Raw genomic sequence first — 26278 nt, forward strand, 5'->3', positions numbered from 1 at the left:
CATTTATAAACTCTGAGACTTGTAAAGGATATACATTTTGGTCAGTATCAAATTTTGTTTAATACACACTGAAAAGTTTACATGTACACCGTGTTTAACCATTTCTATCATTAATGTGCTGTCTGTTGGGTAAGTTGTCCTACTAGGAATATATAAGCTAGTTAGTGGTGGACACCTATAGTGTAGACAGGCAAAAACTGACAGTGTATAAAAAGTGTCTATGGTCTGTATATTTTGGATGTGAATGCACAAGGCATAATGTGTTATGGGTTTAAATTAACTATATAATATTGGTGTAAATTTAGATACCGTCATTTACTATGACTATACGTTATTTTGTTTGGAATCACAAAATGTTTTTGGGAAACCCAAAAGTCACATTCAAGATAGTTTATGTTTTTAGATTTGTTTGGAGAAATACTAAAAATAGATACCCTCATATTAATATCTAAAGCTGTAGTCAGCCATTATAGAATTTGTCTTCAAGTGGTAAACTGGAAATATTCTACGCAAGCAGATTGCCTCTCTAGAAGAGTTTACAATCCTAATAATTTACAATATTCTGAAGTCATTCATGTCATCATAGATGTATAGGTCCATATCCAGTCAAGGAGAAATAGGAGGAAACTCCATAATGTGCAGTAATTGACTCCTTACAACAGTTATGACTCAATTTAGTGCAGCCAGGGATCCAGAAATATGACTAAAATATTTTATTTTGAAATAGGGATAATTCAGTTTGCAGGAGCAGAATAGCATCCTGCGTTATCTATAACCTATTAGCAGTGTTAATTTGCCATGACTGTTTTGTGGTTTAAGTGCTTCCTAATTTTAATTCCAATGGCTTTACTTAGGGTATCCCTACTGTACTTAATTGTCAAACAGTAAGCCTGATATAAAAGTAATGGCATTTGCTTAAGCCTAAAAACTGGGTAATGCAGATATGACAAGTTAATAATCACAAACAACAAAGATCAATAGATCTTTTACTGTTTGAAGATACATCTTTTAAAATAAAATCCAGATTAGCAAACAGTATACATTTAAATAGTACAGGTATCACTGAGAAATGCATTTTTTGCATATGCACAAATTATATTAGAAAAGTTTACAAAATGAATGAATGTTTCTCAAGTTAGTGTGAATCTGTGATTGGTCTGCTACCAGGACTTAAAAGAATATTTAGAACTGTGCAGATTATACTGTATGTTTTCAAACATAAATATTTATAGAACCCCATGTTCAAACAGGAAAAAAAAAAAAAAAAAAAATGCTTGTCACAAGCAGATTATTAAGCAGTAATCACATCATGGAGCTTATCATGTGATTAGCTGTACATTAGTTTAGCCAGCATCTGCTCATTCTTCAGATATCAGTTTATTCATCATCATAGTGTGCACTCACACTTTAATTTTATTTATTTTTTAATATTCTTAATTTTCATATCATCCTTATTAGAAGTTGATAGCTTAAACAAATTCAAGGCAGAACTAGACAAACATTTGGAGCGAGTGGATGGAATGAGAAGGGGGGGAATTGTTTTTTTTTTTTTTTTTTGGCTGATGCTGTATATGCTTGCTTACATCATGTGCCCTTGCTAATGCTAAAGGCTAATTACCGTGCATTTTGGGCATATTGACAGTTCTAAGGGTTGTAATCATTGTTGAAATTGCAGCTATTATTTTTGCATATATTTTTGTATATATAGTTTGACTGTATCTGTAGATAACATATGTTAAATAATTTTTTATATAAGTATAATGAATTCTAATTAAAAATGCTTAAATATTAAAGGCTACATCTGTAGGCAAGTCATGGTTAGGAGAGTTCATAGTTCAATTCCCAGCCTTATTTCATTATTTTATATATGCAAAAACAATTTCTCAGATCTATGTTTTTGTATTTTGTAAGTGACAATTTCCAGAAACACATTAATTTAATTGTATGATTTAAGCAATACCTCTATCCACCATTTATAATGAAATTTTAGCATTAGTAGAAGCATATTATGCAAGAAAGCAAGCTTATATACAGCATCAGCCAAAAAAAAAAAAAAAACCATCCATTCGTTTCAAATGTTTGTCTGGTTCTGCCTTGAATTTATTTAAGCTATCAACTTCCACAACAATAGATGGGAGTTTGTTCCAGCAATCAACCACCTGCTGGGTAAAAGTAAATTTCCACACATCTATTCTACAACTATCTTTCCTCAATTTGAATTTATGCCCCCTCAGGTTTGTAATCTGAGCAAGAGGAAGAATCCCATCAGAATTGAGCATGCTCAACCCATTCAAGGCCTTATCACACCTCAATCAGATCGTCTCGCAGGTGCCTAGTCCCCTGCGAGACGATCTGATAGAGCTGCAATTTGCAGAACTTTGTTCCTCTCACCAGTCTTGTTGCCCTTCTCTGTATTCATTCTAGCAACTCTACATGCTTCCTAAAATGAGGCTTCCAGACCTTTACGCAGTACTCAGGGTGTGGCCTGACCATTGCCTTATACAAGGGGATAATCACCTCCTTATCTCTGCTTATCTCTCCTTATCTATAGAAAAATTTCTATATATCATTACCAAGACCCCATGACCTACTCTGGCAGCCTGTCTGCACTGCTCAGAAAACTTCATATATGACTGCAAAATTACACCCAGATCTCTTTCATTCTCCACTACCCTGAGTGTGACACCACCCAGTTGGTACATTTCTCTGGGGTTACTGCTACCCATATGCAGTACTTTGCATTTGTCAATGTTAAACTTCAGTTACCATTTCTCAGCCCATCTGCCCAACTTTCCCAGATCCTGTTGCAGCAGCTTACTGTCATTATTGTTATTAACAATCCTCCCAAACCTTGTATCATCTGCAGACGTAGGCATTAAGCTTGATATACTTTCATAAATAAAAAAAAAATAAAGGTAAACAGCTGCCATTATCAACCCATTGCAGGATGGAAGCATCCTCAACAATTCATGTTGAGGGAGATGGACCATAATCTGCCATGCTGGTCCAGTGCAGGTTGGCAGATCGACCATATTTAGCAGTCAGGGGCTTGAACCCCAGTCTACTCAAGGTCTGTGCTACTGCACTCCCGTGCCTGACCACTCAGCTACGGAGGCTGTACTTTCATAAATATCATTGATAAATATACAAAACAACAATGTGCCTGACACCGAACCCTGGGGGGGGGGGACACCACTAATAACATTAGTCCACGAAGAACAGTATCCATTGATTACCACACTGTCTTTCCCACTCAACCATCCTTTTATCCATTGTAGCAACTTGCATTTAATGCCATACTGCTCCAATTTGTAGAGTAGTCTTCCATGTCCGATATTATCAAAAGCTTTCCTGAAATCCAAGTACAGTGGATTCCGGTTAATCGGGACTGCCATTTATTTGGGGCAAACCTTAAAAAACAACCCAATCGAGAAAATAGCCAGGGTTTACTTCGCTCAATTGGGACAACGTGCTGTTTAAACGGGGCAGGAGTCCACAGCACTGGAGATTAACCTACGATTGTCTCCGACCGTTCAGTTGGATTTCTCGAGGTCACAACCATAAAACAATAAAAACAATTAGCAGTCACCTGTTTATTAGGCTTTTCTGTTAGCACAATCTATCATAAATGGATAGTAAACTCGATCTTATTGAATTTGCGATAATACTGACAGCTGGAATTCTGTGGGTTATTATGGTGAAATGTGTTTACACTTCCATGGAATCTTCAATTATATAAAAAAATTAATTTTCAGAATTTTCCCTTCATTTCTATTTTTAAAGCTTGGTAACTTGTTAGTCCGTTCTCACTTGCGCGTATTGTGTTACTTGCAGTTTGTGTGTGCTCTGTTCTTTGTTATTGATTTCTCATCTTTTTACTGTTTTAAATTTTAACCCCAACCCACAAGTGTCAGTGAACAGAAATGTCAACTAGTTAGTATGTACATATTGCAGTATGTATTAATTATTCCAATTTTCATATATATTCTTCCGATTTTCACGTATTATTTAATTTTTTAATTGGTAAGGTAATAAAGGATAAATTTGTGCTTAATATATCTTTACTTTTATAGCCTGTGGATAATATTCCTCCTATTTTCGCTAATTAGAATTGCTGTTTAATAAAATTAAAATTCAATTCACAAATGTGATCACAATGACCGACGCTTACTACACATCGTATAGTGAACGGTACTATGGTGACTCCACTGTAACATGATTTGATTGTACAGTGAACCAATTGTAAAGCGAGGGTCCATTATATTTTTACCTTTTTTTATGTGAAAAATCGGATAATTGGGGCAGCTGCTTAATCGGGCCAAAATGCACTAGTCCCGATGTGTCCCAAATAACCGGAATCGACTGTATATGATATCAAAATTATTTTTTGCACCCAGTTCCTTTGTGACTATGTCATAGTATCCAATGAAATTGGTCACAGAAGACGTCCCCTTAACAAACCCATGCTGTGTCTGAATTATTACTGATGATCCTGCAGTGCTTCTTTAACCAGTGACTCCATTATTTTCCCTGGAACAGAAGTCAGAGTAACAGGTCTGTAATTACTCATGTCACCCTTTGATCCCCCCCCCCCACTTTGTGAATTGGAGATACATTTTCACATCTCCAGTCTGTGAGGACTTCTCCTGAGTCCAAGAATGCTTTCATAATTATGGCTAAGGGTTTGCTTACTTCCTTTGCCAACTCCTCTAATATAACTGGATAGATCCCTTTTTTATGTTTAACTTCAACAATTTCTTCTCCACTTTGCTCTCAGTTATTACAAAATCATTTTAACTTCCTTTTAGAGTTTGATAAACATCTGGCCATCTCCTCCTTGAATGACTCCTCATGTGTGAATGTAGATGCAAAATACTCATTTAGTTTGGCAGCTATCTGAGAATGATCATCTACAGCAGTGTTTCCCAAACGTTTTTAGTCATGGAACACTTTTCATCTCACAATATATTTACGGAACACAAGTTTAGCTGGATCCAAAGAACTGTTTGCTGTTTTATTACATACAACGCACTGTGCATCAGGAGCATCTTTATTTCCAACACATGTAAAGCTGAAATGCAAATTACTGTCATCATTCTTTCGTTTTGGTTTTTTATTAGTTGGTTGCTGTTTTTTCACTTCGGATTTTTGGTGAACAAAAGGCTGCAATTGTTTATCCTCACTTTGAAGTGTGATAATATTTTGTTTGTTTTCATCAACTACATTTTCAATACTGGAAATACTTGCTTCTTGTTTTAAAGTTCCTTTTTTTCAACCATAAATCCATGGTCATTTATTTTAATAATAATATTTCAAAATACTGATAATTATGAAAAAAAATTTATGCAAGGAAGTGAGTTTAGTTGTTAGCATTAGCATTAGTAGAGGCATATGATGCAAGAAAGCAAGCTTATGCAGCATCAGCTAAAAAAAAATAAAAATAAATAATAATAATAATTATATCTGTTCGCTTTCCCCTCTACTTCAACCCGTGTACTCCAGGCTAAAATGCATACGAATGGCATAGATCACTGCATTGCTACTCTTTCGTAGATGTCATTACTGTACCTCTATGCAAAAGCCCGCCAAAATAAAGTGTTCGCCTGTATGTTTGATTATTAGTCTATGCCAGTATATTAATAACCGAAAAAAAATTATGTTAAAAATTATGATGATACAAAAGTGGTGTACGCTACAAATATGCAAAAAAAATTTTTTATTTTATTTATTTATTTTTTTTTAATTATTAATTATGATGTTTCATGAAGCACTTGTTCAGATCCTGCAGAACACAGTTTGGGAAATGCTGATCTACAGTCAAACCATTGATATCAAGTGTTACCAATGTGATTCATCCCCTTCCTCTTCGAGTTTATATAAGTAAAGAAGTCTTTGCTGTTTTTCTTTGTATCCATTGCCAAAGATTTCTCATAATCTGCCTTTGCTTGCCTAACCTTCTTGACTTGATTACAGACTAGTTTATATATACCACAGGCTTCTGTGTCGACTGATAAGATAAGAATAAGGCAACCTGATGTCGTCTTATTCTCCTTCATATCTAATTCAATGGACTTTTGTAATGATTTGTATAACATACTTTTAAAATTTTTTGACAAACAATTATGTTTGTTTGACAGCATAGTATACCATATCATTTTTATAATACAAGGTTTAACTATTAAGTTTCAGCATTCAGTTGTGTCAAATCATGTAGGACCAACATGCTGTGTAGCTGACCTTTGTGACTGCTTCCTTCCTTATGGTTATTTGCATATGATAAATTATTCTAAAGCGGTTATGTTGAGCTGTTACATTGTTGAAGGCATTATAATTGATGGAATAAAAAGGGAAAATTAACTCAATTAACGCCCTAAGTGTAGTACCAACTGTGTGGTACTACGCTTATGGTGGTAGAAAATGAAAAAGAAGTGGGAGTAATTGTGTGGTCAGATAGGAAGTTTCTGAGCAGTGCAGATAGGCTGCAAGAGCAGGTCATGAGGTTTTATCAACGATATACAGGAATTTTGCTAGCAGGGAAAAGGAAGTGATTATCCTTTTGTATAAGGCAATGACCAGGCCACGCCTTGAGTACTGTGTACAGGTCTGGGGGTCTCATTTTGGGAAGGATGTATATTTGCTTGAGCGTGTACAGAGAAGGGAAACAAGATTGGGAGAGGAATGAAGGGATCCTCTCGCCAAGAAGCTTAAGTGCTGCAATTGCAGCGGCCTGAGACTAGGCGCCTGTGAGATGATCTGATTGAGGTGTATAAGGCCTTGAATGGGTTGAGCATGCTCAATTCTGATGGAATTCAGATGCTCAGATTACTCAGATTCAGATGCTCGGATTCACTTGCTCAGATTACAAACCTAAGAGGGCATAAATTCAAATTGAGGAAAGTCAGTTGTAGAATAGATGTGGATAAATTTGCCTTTAGCCAGCGGGTAGTTAATTGCTGGAACAAACTTCCATCTGTCGTTGTGGAAGTTGATAGCTTAAATAAATTCAAGGAGGAACTGGACAAACATTTAGAGGGAATGGTTGTGTAAATTAAATTTTTTTTTTTTTTTTTTAAAGCTGATATGCTTGCTTTCTTGCATCACATGTCTCTATTACTATTATTCCAATAAACAGAATTACAGCTAATGAGGTGTTTGTAGTTGTAAATTTCATTCATGACTGATTTTAAGTTGGTTAGGTCTATCCTGGTGAATAGACTATTGAAGTCAAATGTTTGAACATGAGTGATGTTGTCATTATTTAGAGCATTAATAACTGGTATATTATTATTAATTATCTTACTATCAGGAAGGATGTCCACCTAACAAATTTTTCTATTGTTGCCACACCTGTCAAGGCAGCGCCTCTACCCATACATTAATCTAATTTATTTGCCTATACAGTAGACTCTCGGTTTTCTGGGTTAGATGGTAAAAAATAATTCCCGGATAATTGATTCCCCAGTTAAATCAAAAATACATTAAGTCCCCGATATACGTAAGAGTTACGTTCCAGGACTTATTACGTAACTCGCAAATGACTAATAAAATATTGCTACTATATCCCTGATATGCCAAAATTACAAAAGCCACATATCCTCAGAAGAATAAAAATAGTTATATATTTTTAATTAGTTCAAGTAAAAACTTTATCTGGGGCTGGCTGTGAAGTAGCCAGAGTGGCACATAAGAAAAGAAAATATAAAAGGAAGAAAAAACGCATGTTATTGTACTGTAAAACTGATATGTATTTCGTACTGATACGTCTTGGTTATTATAGTTGACTTCATTGGTGCCAATCGCTTCACCGTTTCTCATATTCTGTCTTTCTCCGTTATTGTGTTCACCTTTGCCGCTGACAAATCTGAATTCCAAGCGATAGTTGTTAATGTTTGGCCATTTTCATACATCCTTATTATTTTAATTTTCTGATACAACTCGATTGCTTTCCTTTTCTTGATAGATTTACTAGTACCACTGTCACTTATTCTCTTTGTCTGCATCACGATAACAGTCAAAATTAAAATTTTGAAAAGAACTTCACAGAGTTAAGACGAAAACTCTCTATTATCCCATGTGAGCTCACATTTTACTAAAGCAGATTTCCGGGTTATTGGGCTTTTCTGTTGATGTGATTTATTATAAATGGGTAGTAAACTCGATCTTATTGCATTTGCGATAATACCGATAGCTGGAATTCTGTGGGTTTTTATGTCATTATGATGAAATGTGTGTCTCCTTCACTGAAATCTTCAATCTTATTAAAAATATATAAATAACGTAACGTGAGTCCGAAGGTACATAAACCGGGGACTTACTGTATTGAAAAATTTTCAGCAACCTATGTAAAAAGTATGGCAATAGATAAAAAATGAAAAAACTTACCACGCACTACCTGCATGTCCAATACGATGCTTCCCTTTATTTTTTACAATGACGCATATGGTTTGGTCAACAACATTGTAATGGTTCTTTAGAGATTTAACAGATGCACCGTTTTCAAACTTTTGAATAATTTCAAGTTTTTGTTTAATTGAAAGCACAACTCTTGCGTTTTCCCATAATTTTCGCGATTTCTAAACAAAAAAAAAAAAAAAAAAAATTCCAACATCCCTGACAATAACAAAACATAATTTGTCCTTTTGCTGGTGACAGAACACAACAATCGATGATGCACTAAAACAAACTAAACATTGTCTTTTTTTTTTTTTTTTTTTTTTTTTAAGCAGCGGTGGGTTGCAAGATAAGTACACTAATCTCCCAATGACAACTTATAACACCTCTTATTTATTTATGACTTGCAAAACATTTGTTTATACCTTTATATTTATTACTTGAATTTTATATAAGATTTCTGGTTGATTTTTTTTTTTTTTTTTTTAATTTAGTGTCTTGAAGTGTCCCGGTTAATCCGATCCCTGTAAATCGAGAGTCTGCTGTATTTCATTATGGTTGCTGGGCATATCTGCTATTACTAGTATTGTCCAGGATTCATAATCCATTCTATGATATTATTTTTTTTTCTTTCTTTTTTCGACTTTTCATAGTATCACTACAACCTATTATTTTTAATTATATATATATATATATATATATATATATATATTGTTATTGTGTACTAAAAATAATAAGAGTTTGTTTGAAAAAATATTTTCTTTTGCAGTATTGGCACCACCAAAAAAGGAATAGGACCAACATATTCATGCAAGGTGTGTTTTATTTTGATATTCTCTAGCATACAAGTTGATATTATTACTTCACAGAGAACTGCAATTTTCTCTTAGTTTCTAGAAATGTTCTAGAGCATTGGTCCCCAAACTACAGCACGTGGGCCCGATTCAGCCCACGAAAGAATTTTATCTGGCCCGCATATATTTCAGTTAGATTGTAAAAATTAATGTTTATATTAGATCACAATGAAATTTATGAAAAACACATTTTACAGATTATTAGTATTAGTATTAGTAACGGCCGCATGGTGCAAGAAAGTCTATGGCTTATGCTGCACCAGCCAAAAAAAAAAAAAATAAATAAAATAAATAAATAAATAAATAAATAAATTAAATAAATAAATAATAATTAATAAAAAAAAAAAAAAGGGAAATTAAACCTATCATCCTATGCGCTTCCCTTACCCGAAAGTACTATCCAGATGACCTTTGAATTTCCCCAAACTGTCGGCCTCTACCACCCATGAAGGCAACTTATTCCAGTAATTTATAACTCGCTGGCTAAAATAAAACTTCCTGCAGTCCAATCTAAACATTTCCCCCCGTAACTTGAGTTTATGTCCCCTAGTTCTAGCATCATTTATAATCTTGAAAATTTTGTCTTCATTCATTTTACTGATGCCTCTCAGAGCCTTAAACACCTCAATCAAATCTCCTCTAAGGTGTCTAGTTTCCAAACTCTGCAACCCACATATTCGAAGTCTTTCTTCATAAGGACGCCCTTTTGCCGATCTCTCCAGGCGAGTTACCCTTCTTTGCACCCTTTCAAGAAGCTCGATGTCTTTCTTTAGGTGCGGTCTCCATACTTGAACACAGTATTCCAAGTGTGGTCTAACATAAGCCTTATATAATGGGATTATCACGTCCCTATCTCTACTTGCAAAAGTTCGATAGATCATTGATAGGACACCATGGGCCTTCCTTGCAACCTGTTTACAGTGCTCAGAGAATTTCATGTCTGACCGTATCGTAACACCCAAGTCCCTTTCCTCCAGTACTGGGTTTAGTTGAACTCCACCAAGTGAATAAGTTTTTTTGGGATTACTCTTTCCCAGGTGTAATACCTTACACTTTGTTGGATTAAAGCACAGCTGCCATTTTTCTGACCATTCCTGAAGTCTGTCTAGGTTTCTCTGAAGAAGCTCAGCTTGACAGTGATCATTAACTAGTCTACCAATTTTAACATCATCTGCAAATTTAGACATCACGCCCTCTATCCCTTCATCAATGTCGTTTATGAAAATTAAAAACAACAGTGGTCCTAATACTGATCCTTGGGGAACCCCACTTCTTACATCAACCCAATCTGAGGAATAGCCATTTATCACAACCCTCTGCCTCCTGCCCTGAAGCCATCCTTCTATCCATCTAAGGATTTTCCCAGTGATTCCAACCTGTTCCAGCTTATAAAGCAACCGCTCATGTGGGACTGAGTCAAAAGCTTTGCTAAAATCTAAATAAACAATGTCGAAATTATTCCCTAAATCCAGCTCGTCAGTGATCCTTTCGAAATAGCGAACCAGATTTGTTAAACATGATTTTCCCTTTACAAAACCATTCTGAGTATCCTTGAGAATTTCAATTCTGTTCAAATGATCCCGAATTCCACCCTTGAACATTGCCTCCATGATTTTCCCTACTACTGAAGTCAGACTGACAGGTCGATAATTTCCAACTTCACTTTTAGAGCCACCCTTATGTATGGGAGATACATTTGCACTTTTCCAATCCAAGGGAATCTCCCCAGAGTCTAGTGATGCTCGCATAATTAGCCTCAATGGTTCAATGCACTCGCTTGCCGCCTCTCTTAAGATTATATGGTATATTCCATCAACTCCAGGAGTCTTACTGGTCTGTAGGCTCGAAAGTATTTTCATTAAATAATCTTGCGAAATTTCAATCATTAATTATATATTTTTTAACTTCGTTCCCACAATTTCCCATTGCCACAAAAGGCTTTTCATTTGTAAATATCGATGCAAAATAACTATTGAGTTCATCTGCAACGGCAGCTGGTGTATTTATTACTATCCCCTTTCCCTTACATAAATGTCCAATCTGGTTTGTCCTGCTCTTCTTGGCATTTATATATGTGAAGAATTCTTTATCCCCCCTCTTTGCTCTGTTTGCTAGTGATTTCTCATAAACTGCCTTTGCCTGTCAAACCTTTTCTGTGGCTTTATTACACATCACCTTGTAGCTGTTATAGGCTTCAATACTTTTTATTGCTCTGTAACCTTTCCATGCCACCTTTTTCTGCTCAAGTAATGTGGCAACTTCACTATTCATCCAACTTGGAACCCTTCTCGTGGAGTATTTTTTTAATGGTATATACGCATTCAAGGCATCTGTGATTAATGTTTTAAAAGTGTACCACAGTTCAATTGTATTCATTCTCTGTGCGATATCTACCCAGTTAATAGAGGCCATGTAGTATCTTAAGGCATCGTAATTTCCTTTTCTGAAATTAAAACCCATTCCTTTGCCTTTTACTTCTGCTACCTCTCTCGTCATCATCCACCGAAGACCTCCGTGATCACTTCCTGCTACTGGTTCCTCTACTGTCAGCCCTGTTATGCCATCTGATTCATGTGTGATGATGAGGTCTAGAATATTCTTTTCTCTAGTACTTTCCCTGACATGTTGATACAAATAACAGTCATCTAGTTGATTTAAAAACTTTGTTCCCCATGTCGAGTTTCCTTCCCATTTACTCCAATCAATTAGAGGAAATCACCCATAATAAGGCATTGACGCTTACTTGCCCATTCCATTTGCATGTAGAGGCTTTTGTCATAATCTTCACAATCACCTGGTCTGTAGATTACTCCTACTCTACATTATACCTTTGTTTCCAACTATCTCACACCATACAGACTCTATACTCTATACTAGCATGTGAAATCCTGGTAAGCTATCGTCGCACTCAGGCTGCTTCTGATAAGAAGCATTACCCCACCACCCCTTCTATCTAACCTATCCTTCCTAAATACATTATACAAGCCGTACTGAAACTCATCATCCCCAATTTCCGGGTGGCACCACGTCTCTGTAAGCCCTATTATGTCCGCGTTACTTGTTTTAACCAGCAGTTCGAATTCGCTCATTTTATTGAAGACTCTTCTAACGTTACTGTATAAACAATTAAGATTTACTGTTCTTGTATATTTAACGACCCTAACACAACCCTTGAAGTTTTTTAGGCTCTCTTCCCTGATATTAGCTACCCGCTCACGTGAAACGTCTTTGCCCCCAGAACATCTAGATAATACGTCCAGTTGGGGTAACAGATAAGAACTCTTGAGGTATATGCAAGAGTTACTTTGACCAATATTATCAGATAAACGCGTGTCGGTATTACCCACATCCCCCCTAACTAGCAGTTTCCCTGAACCTTTAAGGTATCCTCAATAATACTGGCAAAAACTTTTGCACCACCTTTGTTTAAGTGTATCCCGTCTCTACAAAACAAATTCCTTCTACCTACAAGTGTGGACCATGCTGATAGAAATTTACCCCCTAAAGCCTTGCAGATTCCTTCAAGTCTTGAGTTAATCCACAAGGCTCTTAACATATAATCCCTCCTATCGTGTCTGGGCAGAATTGCAGACACATAGACATTATGGCCTAGCTCGCGACATTTCCTCAGCATGGTCCTGTATTTTTCCAACAAATCGTCAGATCGTGTACGTTTAATATCATTTGTCCCCACATGAATAATATTTTCTTTACCCCCTTTAAAATTTGACAATCTGTTGGTGACATCATCAATAGTTGCTCCCGGCAGACATACCCTGGTTCTGCTCCACCTATCTTTATTACAAAAAATATTCCCCGTTTCCCTGACAATGGAGTCTCCTAATAAAACAATGTCCTTTTTAACCAGAGTAGTTTGCACTTGGTTTTTCTGTTTTGAGGCTCGAATCGGGTGTGCATCACTTGGTAGATTGCTGGAGTTTTGAGTCCCTGACGAACTCCCAGATGCATTATTTTCGAGGGCAAGCACTTGTTTTTTCAGGGACTCAAATTGTTCCATCAGTGCACCAAATTGTAATTTAAGATCGGTGCACTCCTTACATCGATCACAAAGAAAAGAATCCCCAGGTGAGTGATTCCCCAGGTGAGTTATTTTAACATTCGGTAGTTGATTAATAGTGTTGATGCCTCTGTGTTATCAGCTTAGCCTTGTTAGATATTTGTTGTTGTTTTTTTCCACTCAAACCTATACTTTGTTAAAATAATCCATTAATTGACCCTGCATTAAATAGCAATAGGCGTTAGAGACAGTAATTAGGGATTTCCTAGTCACTTGTGAGCGTGCAAACCGACCCTGAAGTTCAGAGTATGGGAGCAAAGGTTACTGTAAGCTTCTACTACACAAGAATCCCGGATCCAGGATAAAACCTGGCATCAGCAGCATAGTCTAATATCAGATTGGTATCTGTACGGTCCTGAACCAGCCTGCACATGAACCCCAATGTGCAGAGTATGGGAGCAAAGGTCACTCCTGGCTTCTGCTATACAAGAACCCTGGATCCAGGGTAAAAACATGACACTATCCTATTGGTTAATGCAGTTAATCTCTCTGCTATAAATTAACTGCTGGCAGCCTGTATGCACATAAAGTTTCTGGTAGCATCGGCAAGAGGAGGTTGTCGGCAGGTATGAATTTAATCTCTTTGTGTATTACCTTAGATTTCCTGTTTTCTATTGTAACAGGAATTCAAAATTTAATACTTTAGAATTGATAATTGTAACTGTAATATCCTAAAATATTCAAATTTATAGCCCTCTCCCTTACCCATCATCAGACCACAGTATGGTCTGATGATACCAGAAATGGTATCATCAGATACCAGAAATGTCACCTTATTAAACTATATTATAATTAATAATATAGTTTTATATTATAATAATGTAGTTTATTAGGCAAGCAGCCTAATAAACTGTATTATTAATTTCGTGTGATATAAGAGCGATATGAATATAATAATAACCTTTATGTTAAAATATTTCATAAAATTTTAACATGTCAGTGCTTACTTCACAAGTATTTTTGCTGCTGAGTGTCACATTTTTAATGAGCGATGGCCATTTAATTACTTTTTTTTGCACTGCTCGATGATACTTGCACATGTCTTATTTGCAATGAAGCCTTGTTGGTGTTCAAGGAATATAATGTGAAACGTCACTACACCAAAAAACATGCCTCAAATTACAGTAAATTTCAAGGAGCTTTGCAGCAGAACAAACTCCAAGAACTAACCCAAACTTTTCAATGTCAACAACAGAAGATTAGATAGAACATTTACTCATCAAAATTTATCTGCGGTTAGAGCTAGTTTTCGAGCCTCCCAAATCATTGCTGAAGAAGGAAGGGCCTTTATGAATGGAGAATTTGTAAAACACATTTGTTCGGCAATTGCAGAAGAAGTATGTCCTGAGAAAGTAAAGAATTTTGCATCTGTAAGTTTATCTTCATCAACTGTAACAAGAAGAATTGAAGATTTAGGAGCCAATGTTCAAAATCATCTCGTAGAAAAAGTTTGTGAATTCACACATTTTTCATTAGCAGTTGACAAGAGTGAAGATACAAGCCAAACAGTTCAGTTACTAATTTATATCCGAGGTGTAAATCAAAATTTTGTAGTAACTGAAGGGCTAGTTGCATTAAAAAGCTTAAAAGATACAACGACAGTGAAAATATAGTTTTGAGTGTGTCAGAAGCAATTGACAGCCTCAAATTAAATTGGGATTTGCTATCAGCAGTTACGATGGATGGTACTAAAAATATAGTCGGTACTAAAATTGGGTTCATGGGTCAGCTTCATATTATTATTATTAGCCATATAATACAAGGAAGCCTGAGGCTTATGCTGTACCAGGCGAGCGAGAGAGAGAGAGAGAGAGAGAGAGAGAGAGAGAGAGAGAGAGAGAGAGAGAGAGAGAGAGAGAGAGAGAGAGAGTAAAAGGGAATCACCAAGAAAGAGAATATATATATCTTGATATTAAAAAAACCAATGCAATTTCATTGTGTTGGTGGTTCAAGGAATATAATTTTTTATTATTGTATAATTCAACAGCAGTCTTTGTGCAGAAAATTTTTGGGCATAGATTCAGTCATGTCAACTCTAATATCAAAGGTAAATTTTATTTGCAAGACTGGTCTGAATCATCGGAAATTCAAAAATTTTCTTGAATGTAAAATTGAAACCTGTTCCGGAACTGTCAGATATCAAATGGTTGAGTGAAACCTTGCCTTTTTAACAGATTTATGTGAACACCTGAATTTTCTTAATATGAAACTACAAAGACGAGACAAACTTGTCAATGAATTGTATTATAATGTCAAAGCATTTGAAACAAAACTAGTTATTTAAAAGTCAACTACTTTGGAATAATTTTTCACATTTTCCACGTTGCAATAATTTATCTAAAAATGTGCCTGCTTGTAATTTTTCCACTGAAAATTTTGTTAATTTTGTTCAAAACGTTAATTTGTTGCAGGAAAATTTTGTGTCTAGATTTTCTGATTTTAAAAATAATTCAAAGGTGTTTGAACTTTTTCAAAATCCGTTTGATGTATCCGTCAACAATGTTATTGAGAATTTACAATTAGAGTTGGTATATCTTCAATCTAATGATGCACTGAATACAATATATAAAAATGAAAATCTAATTCAGTTTTATTCAACATTATCTGACTGATTATCCAAAAATTAAAATTTTGCAAGAAAGGATACATCAATTTTCAGAAGTACATCTATATGTGACAAGACCTTTTCAGAAATGAAATATGTAAAATCAAAAATACGATCACATCTGATCGACCCACATTTACATGACTTTAAGAATTGGAACTAGTACTTTAAAACCTGATATTACGAAACTTAGTCACACTTTACAACCATATTCATTGCATTAATTATAATTTTGTTGTATTACTAACTGTATTTTTGTGACTAGTACAATAAATAAGTAATAATTAATTTTGTTATATTACTGACTGTATTTTTTGATTTTAATAAATAAATAATTAATATTTGATATAAACAAACTGGTATATTTTATATTACATATCCATTGATTTATTTTTGAATCTGTGGATATAGGTACCGTATTTCTCCATGTATAAGACGCTCCCATGTATAAGACGCACCTTAATTTTGGGGCCCGAAATTTGAAAAAAAATGTATTACAGAAAGTTATTGAACTCAAGTTTTATTCACCATAAAATTCATACAACTCCTCATAACTTGAATTCAGCACTGTACGAAAATCTTTTCTGAGCCATTTCTGGGCAGAACGTGGCAAAACGTAACCTAATATACCGGTAACAAGTGCGAAACAATGAGCGCAAAGACAACAAGCATAAAAAAGCGGAAAATGCAAGTAAAAAAAATCTACAACCACTGTATAAGACGCCACCCGGTTATTTGACTCCAGATTTTTTGAAAAAAGGTGTGTCTTATACATGGTGAAATACGGTAGGTATAAAATTTATTTCTCTGCATAATGTTTAAGTTATTCAGAAAATGTAGTTTTCACTAATTAGGAATTTTCTCTGGGTGGCCAAATATTCCAAAATTTTATATGTGGCTTGCTTCTCTAAAAGTTTGGGGACCCCTGTTCTAGAGAATACAGTAATTTGATAGGAAGTTGTTAACAGGTGGCACTGAAGTGCAATAAGTAACAAATGTATCCTCTTGACTATTATATTAGGCCAGCCGTAATGGGATTCGCTTAGCTGACCTCCTGGGAGACTTCTCTGTGTTCGAAGAAAAGTGAGTATTATCCGATAAATGATCTGTGCATGACATTTGAATGAAATGTTTCTAGAATATTCACACATAAGGGTTATATATGTTTTCTAAAGTCAAGAAGGGTAAATCTTTTTACAAATAATGGATTATCTGTTTTAAAAAGCAAGTAATCTACTATTAGTAAAATGACATCTCTCCATTAATTAAATCACTTTATTTTGCATTTAATTGAACATTATAATAATTTTCAGCAATAAAAACAATTTACATTGGCAGCAGCCCTTTGTGTAGAATGGACTGCTGCTGCTCAAGGTCAAACTCAGGAACAGCTGATATAAGATTGCATTTCACACACATGGTGATAACTTTTTGAGTATCTGCAAAGAAGAATGGGTCAGCATTGATCTTTCTGACTTCAAACATAACGTGATTGTGGGGGTTAGAAGTACAGGTGCTAGTATCTTGACAGCAGCCAACAGGATTAAATGCTCTTATTTCTGTGGTGTCATGAGCCTACCCATGACTGGGTAGGCTCATGACACCACAAACAACCAGCCATATGGGGCAGTCACATGTTGTAAATGCCTGTGGTGAGCATTGTCTCTCATCTGATGCAGCACACAGTGGCCCAGTAAAATGTAGGGACAGCAAGACCAATATCCACATGAACTATGTGCTAGACACTAATTTATATAGGCTGTGGTAGTTGACAGCCATCACAAGTGCACATACTTGCTGCGAGACTCAAGGTATTTGTAACTTGCATGGGCATATCAGCACTTAAATTAGACCACCGAAATGTAGAAATATGGTGCCTATGATTAATCTTGTATGATTAATCTTGATTCAACTCTCTCATGGTGATTAGCATATCCACATTTCAAAAAAGCAACATGAGGTCATGCACCTGGATGCAATGTTGGTGTTTGACAGGTTGCCTGTGTTATGGTTAAGGGACTGTTTTGATGGCTTTTTTTTTTTTTTTTTTAAATGAAAACCCCAAACACGAGTGGTATTAGAACCTATAGTACTTAGTACCGTGCTTGGGTTGGAGGTTGAGAAGACGAGAGAAGATATTTGTTGACATTAGACTTGAACTTCTATAGACTGTAATTTTCAGGAAAGACATATGAAGGAAGGTTGTTCCAGAAAATGGCAGTTGGATGAATAAACGAGGAAGATGAAAAGTTGGTTCTGTGAGTTTGAAGTTGGACATTAAAAGTTGGATGTTGTCTGGTGGCAGCACGTGTTCGGACTATTTTGAAAGAGAGAGCGAATTATAGAAGCCAATTCTGAAGAACAGTGCCCGTGGAAGTATCTGTAGAAAAGACATGCAGTAGAAACAGTACATCTATGAAACAGCAAGTGGAGAGACTCTGTTAAAGATGAGTTATTAATATTCCATGGTCAGGTGGATCTGCGATTAGTACAGAGTGAACAGCTGTTTGGAAGAAAAGTAACGCCGAGAGCGAAAGAGAAAACCAAGTTTTTTTATATGCAAAGGAAGCAATATTTGTAATGTGCTTGTACCAAGAGAGATTAGAAGTCAGGGTAATCCCCAAAAGAGATATATCATTTTGCCTAGAAATCAGAGTGTCACCAAAGATTAGCATAGGAGCAGAAGAATCATTTTTGCGAGATATAAGACAAGACTGAGTTTTAGTAGGATTGAAATCAACTAAGTTGTCTTTGCCCCAGTGTAGAATTACCTGGAGATTACCTGGATTTTGTTTTCAACATTTGTTTGGAGTGAAGAAACCATCGAAATTCCTTCAGTATCTTCAGCGGCGAAAAACATTTTTAAACAATTGATTTGTATGAGCGCTTCTTCTATTTTCATCGGTGGTTCGTCGTTAATATGTTCTTCGACAGAATGACCTCCTTCCATTTCTTCATCTTCATGAGGAACGTCTTGAAAAATATCGATGATAATGTCGTTGATGTCTAGAGCACCGTCTTCTGTAGTGAGGTTCGAGTCTATATCTTTGTAGCCAGGGTCACTTGTAGCTGAAGTATCGTACGTTATCAATAGATGTTGAAGTTCTTGTTCTTCGTGGTGCTCCACATTGCTGTTCACAACTTCAATTTTTGCGTTTGAGAAGCCAGACTTTACAAAACAGTTCACGACAGTTTGTTTTCTAATTGTGTTTACTGAAGAGGAAATCCATTGAATCGCATCTAGGATGCTGATTTTCTTTGCAAGGTCACTCGCACATGTTACATTGTTCATGTTTGCAATGAGATGTCTTAAAACACGTTTTCTGTAGTGAAGTTTAAAATTTTTTATTATCCCTTGATCCAAGGGCTGACACTGCAGATGTGTTTGGTGGCAGAAAAATGATTTGAATGTTGGACAATTCAATGTGCGGGTGAGATGCAGCATTATCCATGAAAAGAATAATTTTTCCGTTTTGACGGATCATGTTTTGGTTAAAGTGACTTATCCATTCGCTCATGATATCTCGTATCATCCACGCTTTTTTATTAGACTTCCAGTCAACATTCAAAAGATTCAACTTTATGCCCTTGAGACAATGAGGATTTTGTGGTTTTCCTGTAACAAGAGGTTGTTCAAAGTCTCCCAGCATATTTGTACACAATAGTACAGTCAAGCATTCCTTAGAAATTTTTCCGCCCTGGCACTTTTCGTTTTTTAGACTCATTGTTTTTTCAGGAAGAGCTTTAAAAAACAACCCTGTTTCGTCACAGTCGTAAATATCCTTAGCTTCAAAATCACGACATAAATCTTCCAGTTTGACGGTCCACTCTGTTACAACCCCAGTATCAACAGATCCACCTTCACCACTTACGGTTTTCCAAGCAATTTTATGCCGAGTTTTGAACGTGTCTAGCCATCCCACAGAAGCTTTGAACTCATTTACTCCCATAGATTTTGCAACCTCCAAAGCCTTTTGCCTAATAATAGGCAAAAGGCTTTGGAGCAAAAGGAGCAATAGGCAAAAGGCTTTTTTTTAGCACGTTCGCGACAAAACCACTCATACGTAACATTGTTAATTTGAAGTCCAAGAGTTTTCGGGAATCATTTTTGAACCTGATCATTTCCGTGTTGCCAAAATTGTTTAAGCAGTTCATTTTTTTTCTTTAGGATGTCGCTTACCTGCGTCTTCCCGATTTTGAATTTTGCAGCGAGATTGCGAACACTATTTTTTTGACGATCATACGCATTAATGAGTTCGACTTTATCTTTTAAAATTAAATGTTTACGAGAGTACATTGTGCACTTCACACGACACTGAACAAAACTGAAAACTGAAACTGAAAAGACGAAAGGCTGACCATATTCCCCCCCCCCTGCACACACCGAATTCATCAGGAGTTTTACACGTGCCTTAAAATTCTTGAAAAAGGGTTTAGAACCGCGACGTAAACCTTGATAAAATTCAGAGAATCGGAAATAGAAAATAAACACACGATTGAGGCAATACGTGGAGGAAAAGTTCCTAGGAAAAGGGCCGTAAGCTCGCCCGCTGTCCGTTATGGGGAGATCAAATTAAGTGCTAATCTAAAGGAAATAGTGCAGATTGCCTGTCTGCGTCCGTTACAGAGAATGTCCGCTAGACAGAAGCTGCAAACACGTTAAAACCAATAGAGGTGAGTTGGGGAATTTGAAAATGTCCGTTGTAGAGAGATGTCCGTTAACGAGAGGTGTCCGTTAGGAGAAGTTTCACTGTATTGCAAAATAAAATTTTTTAAAAATATCTGATTTATTCCTAAGTTATCCGATTATTTCAAAAAGAAACGAAGTATATTACAGAAAAGTGTATTGGAAATATTAAAATGTAAAAGGAATTTATGTATTTAATAATTCATATATTTTATTCATTGTGTACCCTTAAAAAAAAAAATTAGGTAAATTTTAGTTTTACTTATAACAGGGGTGTTAAAGTCTCTCCTGCACCCATGTTATATCAATCTTCAGGAAATATACCATTCTTATCAGATCTGCCAGCCTATTTTTCATCAGTATATCAGATTATACCACATCTTTCTTTTATATTCACCAGATTTCGAAGTTTAGTGGCCTCTTATGAACGGCTTTATCCAAACTTGGAAGTGGATGTTGAGGAAGAATTACTTAAATACAAGGTACTGTGATTAATTTATGTTATAGTTGTGTGCTACTGAATTTTAGAATTACTTTAAACCAACAATACTGATACTTAAACAAAAGTAGTAATAATATTATTTTGAAAAATTTTAACATATTGATGCCATTTTCATAAAGAAGCCTAGTGGAATTAAAAGGTTTGAAAATCTCAAGATAAGATTCTAAAATTGTTGCAACAATACATAACAGAATACTTTTAGAAACATATTTTGTCAAAAGTAATAACAAAAGGATCAAAATGAGATGTTGCTTTAGGGCAGAGATGTAAATTCCAAAATCCTCATGACTCCCCCCCCCCCTCTCTTTCTCTGCAGCAAGCTTCAAATATTTTTCCATGTTAACCAGTGCACAAATGCAGACACATACCACTGGCATTAATAAAACAAAATATTTCCTACATTGACCCTTACACACAAAAACATGTTCGAACTAGCAACGCTAAGGAAGATTTGTATAATATATGCATTTTGAGTATTTTAACATATAGTGTATCTCTTTAATTATCAGTATTTACTGTTATTTTCAGATAGTTTAATGCTGTTAATCTGTGAAAGTTGACAACACTTGGGCTGCCCAGGAAATGCTTGAGGGGTTGGAAGTAGCCTGCAGGCCATTTGGCACTCTGAATTAGAATTTAATAATTTCTTGATATGGCTTAAATTTTTATTATACTTTGCATTTCGGATTAAGAATACACATTATTGAAATTAAAAAATTATAATTCCTCAGAGCGGTTTAATACTAGAACATACATACAAAGAACGGTTAATATACAAAAGAGCTTTCAGCTGAGTAGACAGCCTTCTTCAGTTAAACAGAAAATATATTAAATGACAGTTAGAATGGAGATGTGCACTGCCAAGTTGGTGCGTGAGGTGCGTGGCTAATTGTTTCAGGTTGAAGTTTGTGGCTGTGACGTATGGTGGTGACGTGGCCAGCATTTGTCTATGGACAGAATTATTGCTTCTGTGATGGGGTTAACTTGACAACCACTGTTCCTGTTCAAAGAGGTATCCGAGCATTTTATGTTTAACGATTCCAACCAGGTGCGCCGTAGGTAATGGTGGGACCTGTCCACAGCCACGACATCGCGGTGTGGTTCAATGTCGTGGTGGGTTGTCCAGACATGCTCGGCAATAGCTGAGTGTTCCACATCTGCCAAACGGATCGCCCTTTTTATGTTCTGAGATACGTTTCTCGAGCCGACGTCCAGTCTCTCCAAAGTAGCAGCTAGTGCAGTCACGGCAAGAGATGCGATAGACCAAACCGCTCTGCAGAAGGGTGGGGACAGGTGTTTTCACGTTGGAAATGAGAGAACGCAGTTTCTTGCCTGGGAGTTGGATGCACTTTATCCCATGTGATTTTAGGATTCTACCGATCTGTTGTGACAGGTTGGAGGAGTATGGGATAAATGCCCTCGTGGAGGACTCACCACTGTTGACGTTACTGTTGGTCGCCACGTTGTCTCATGCTTGTAGGTCACACCTGTCAAGGATGTCGATGGGATAGCCACACCTCGCAAGGTCCACTTTGACCCTGGTGATCTCTGTGCGTCTTTCACCTGCAGAGCTAGAGTGTGTGTCCAGGCACGAGTTAGCAAGGTTCGGGCAGTGGTGAGGAGGTGACCCCGTGCGTGTGCTGACCGAAGTTGGTAAATTGGCCAGCACACGTAGGTTTACGATAAACTGTCGTCTTCAAGCATGTGTCTTCGCGCCGGACGAGGGTATCTAGGTATAGTATGGTGTTGTTCGACTCCAGCTCAATCGTGAATTTTATGAAGGGCGATAGTGAGTTGAGGTGGGTTAGGATTCGCTGACCCGAGTCTCTAGGGATAACTACGAACACATTGTCTACATAGCGACACCAAAAGGCAATGTGATCTGGTGCGTGTGTAAACGCATGTCCCTCTAACTCCTCCATCACGATGTTTGCCGTGACCGAACTGACAGGGGAACCAATGGCTGTGTGCCATGCACCTGCTGGTAAATTGACTGTACCGTCAGACTGTGCTTAACAGGGGGTGCAATCATGTTTAGCGACTCAATTTCTGGACAACCCACCACGACGTAGGTAATGGTGCACAGGTCCCATCATTACCTACGGCGCACCTGGTTGAAATCGTTAAACATAAAATGCTCGGATACCTCTTTGAACAGGAACAGTGGTTGTCAAGTTAACCCCATCACAGAAGCAATAATTCTGTCCATAGACAAATGCTGGCCACGTCACCACCATACGTCACAGCCACAAACTTCAACCTGAAACAATTAGCCACGCACCTCACGCACCAACTTGGCAGTGCACATCTCCATTCTAACTGTCATTTAATATATTTTCTGTTTAACTGAAGAAGGCTGTCTACTCAGCCGAAAGCTCTTTTGTATATTAACCGTTCTTTGTATGTATGTTCTAGTATTAAACCGCTCTGAGGAATTATAATTTTTTCATTTCAATAATATGAATCCGGAGCGCATAGGCCTCTTTCACCATAAGAATACACATAATGAATTTAAATTTGTGACTGTTATATCTTGTGCAGATTCGATGAAAGATATTGACGTAGAACTTACTAATCTGGATCGAAAATATATTACTGTAGCAGACTTAGGGGGAGTTATTTTTTATTGTTGCTTTGCTCTTAATAGTGAATTTATTTGCAGTTTGTACTGCAGTTCCAGTACCTTGTTTGACAATGCAAGTTTGCTAAGCAAGTTAGAAAATATTTTGATTCAGTAGTGTAGATTAATTAACCCTCCACCAGGCATATATTTATTTTTCATCCACGCGCATAAACACACCCCTAAAAAAAGTAATCCTATTTTATAACCTTAACAGTCGGCAAATTTTAATTCAAAAATGTTCACCATTTTGATACCAAATTTATTTTCAGTATTTTCTTACCATAACTGTGAAGAATCAAAATTTTTTTAAATAAAATTTTCTTTGATGTGCTTTAACCATGCACTGTAAGAGATTGCATTTGCCATTATCTTCACTGTCTGTGAATGAAATTTTTGAGACAAAAATCAAAAAACCAGCATCATTGAATGATTGGCTAGCAGCTAGAGGCATAAACAACTTAAGATAGTTAATAAAAGATTAATTCTGATAAACTGATACTGTATCTACAAAGAAACCTAGCAAATTGTTTGGAGAGCATATGATTAAAATTTTTCAAATTATCTTAATGTCCTTTTTGTATAGAGTTTTAAACTAAATTATCATTTAAAACTATACAAAAAGTTCAAAATCATTCATAAAGTCACTCAAAAATAAGGTTCATTCATAGATTTATGAACAGATAAAGCATCATGTAAGAGACCTGCTTCCATGAAAAGCATCCTGTTCTACATTGAAAAATTCATTGCTTAAATATTTTATCTGGGAACTAGGATTTAAGTAATATGTAAAGTTATACCTGATATTTTTTAAGATTGATTTACCTTAATAATGATTACACACTGTTAAGGATAGAATACTATATTCCACCATGAGTTCATATGTTTTTTTAACCGGTGCGCCTTACATCAGGGACAAATAATTTTTCTCTGTTCTTAATGTTAGGAGTTTATTGATCCTGCTCATTTCTTCTGTGGCTGAGTTCCCAGTCACTGAAAGAATGATGCCCTGACACAATAAAACTGGGAACCTGTCAGAATGGCCAAGAGCTTGCTACACTGGTGAATAAGGATTGTTTTATTGGGAGCTCTGTTGTCATGGAAACAGAACTTTTTCCCAATAAAGATAAGTAGACCAGAACTAGGGTATATCAGCCAGAATTAAAAACTGAAAATCAACTTTGTGAAAGGTTCTAAAGATTGCATTGTTATTTATGTATACAGTGATTAGTTGGATAAAAGTGGGGTCGTGCTGGAAAATTGTTGTGAATTACATAACAGTTTACAACTTAAGAATGTATACAATATATCCTTGTTAATTTTATGTTACATTATTTGAAATGTGATGCCTTTCGAAGTCACTACTATTCCCTGGCTAATGATACAATGCATTTTAGTGTCAATTGTTCAGAATACATCTAGAATGAAATTTATAAACTTTAAACATTACAAATATTTATATAGTATAAACATACTGTATAAATTGCGTTAGTGTATATGTAATGTTTAAAGTTTATAATGATAGAATTGTATATTATAGTTTTAATCATATATGCAACGTTAATGCCATTGTACATAGGGCAATTCAACATTATACGTGCATGATTTAATATAGGTCAATAAATTCAATAAAGTGGTATTTTTATACGTACATGATTAAATTTTTGGTCAATTAATTCAATTAAGTGGTATTTTACTATAGGTATTAGTGTGTATACGGATCTGGTAATCAAGCTAGCATATATAGGCTATCTTAAGTCTGTTTGGCCTAAAAACGTAAAGTTAATGTAAACATTAAAATTACTATGAAGCAATCAATACAAAATGAAAATGAAAATGTCATTACTAACTGTAAATGAAAATATCAGTACTAAGTGATTGTGAAAATATCAATACTAAATGATAATGTGCAATGCAGTTTTTGAAAAAACATTCATCACATGGCCATCAATCCACTACTTATATAAAAGCAGCCATACATTCGAATCTCAAAACACACCACCCTAACATCAACCCCTATACATTCATTGAAAACGCTATGAAACATTTTTAAACTAAGTTGTCTAAAAATACCAATGCAATAAGTTAATTGATGCCTAAGTTTGTTACATGGGTTTATTGTGCTCAGACAAGGCTCGTCTTTTGATTGCACTACAACATGAATTCAAAAAAAACCCCTCCAGACTAAATCAAAATATTTAGAAATTTTAAAACTGACAAACTTAGTAATGAAAAATACCACCGGAAGCTTACTCCCACAAAACAACATGACAATATCACACATAGTGACACGAGGTAAATATTCACTTAGTAGGAGGCTGTAAATATGTAAATAGCCATTCCATTGGACATACATGGGTCGTTATGCTTTAGAAAAGCTATACCATCCCGGTCCAAGGAATGGCAAAACATTTGTAATAGTAATTTTCTTCCATTTTCATAAGCATATTTCGTGTATATTAAACATCGTTTCTTTTCGGAAGTTTTCTCCTGACTCCAACCTCCCCACACACACACGCACGCACGCACGCACGCATTGAC

At 35.9% G+C, this 26278-nt stretch overlaps 1 protein-coding gene across 1 annotated transcript in view; it reads left to right on the forward strand.

The window, feature by feature from the left end:
• Positions 1 to 26278, forward strand: part of Adss (adenylosuccinate synthetase) — a 236410-nt gene that overhangs the window by 108667 nt on the left and 101465 nt on the right. Inside the window, exons 5-7 of the mRNA XM_090375434.1 lie at positions 9161 to 9206; positions 16950 to 17011; positions 21016 to 21097. Coding sequence (XP_090231560.1) covers positions 9161 to 9206; positions 16950 to 17011; positions 21016 to 21097 — 190 coding nt within the window. The remainder of the gene's footprint in view (positions 1 to 9160; positions 9207 to 16949; positions 17012 to 21015; positions 21098 to 26278) is intronic.

This window comes from Mastigoproctus giganteus, chromosome 6 (assembly GCF_048544385.1).
Source record: "Mastigoproctus giganteus isolate SK-2022 chromosome 6, ASM4854438v1, whole genome shotgun sequence".
Classification (NCBI taxonomy): Eukaryota; Metazoa; Arthropoda; class Arachnida; order Uropygi; family Thelyphonidae; genus Mastigoproctus; species Mastigoproctus giganteus.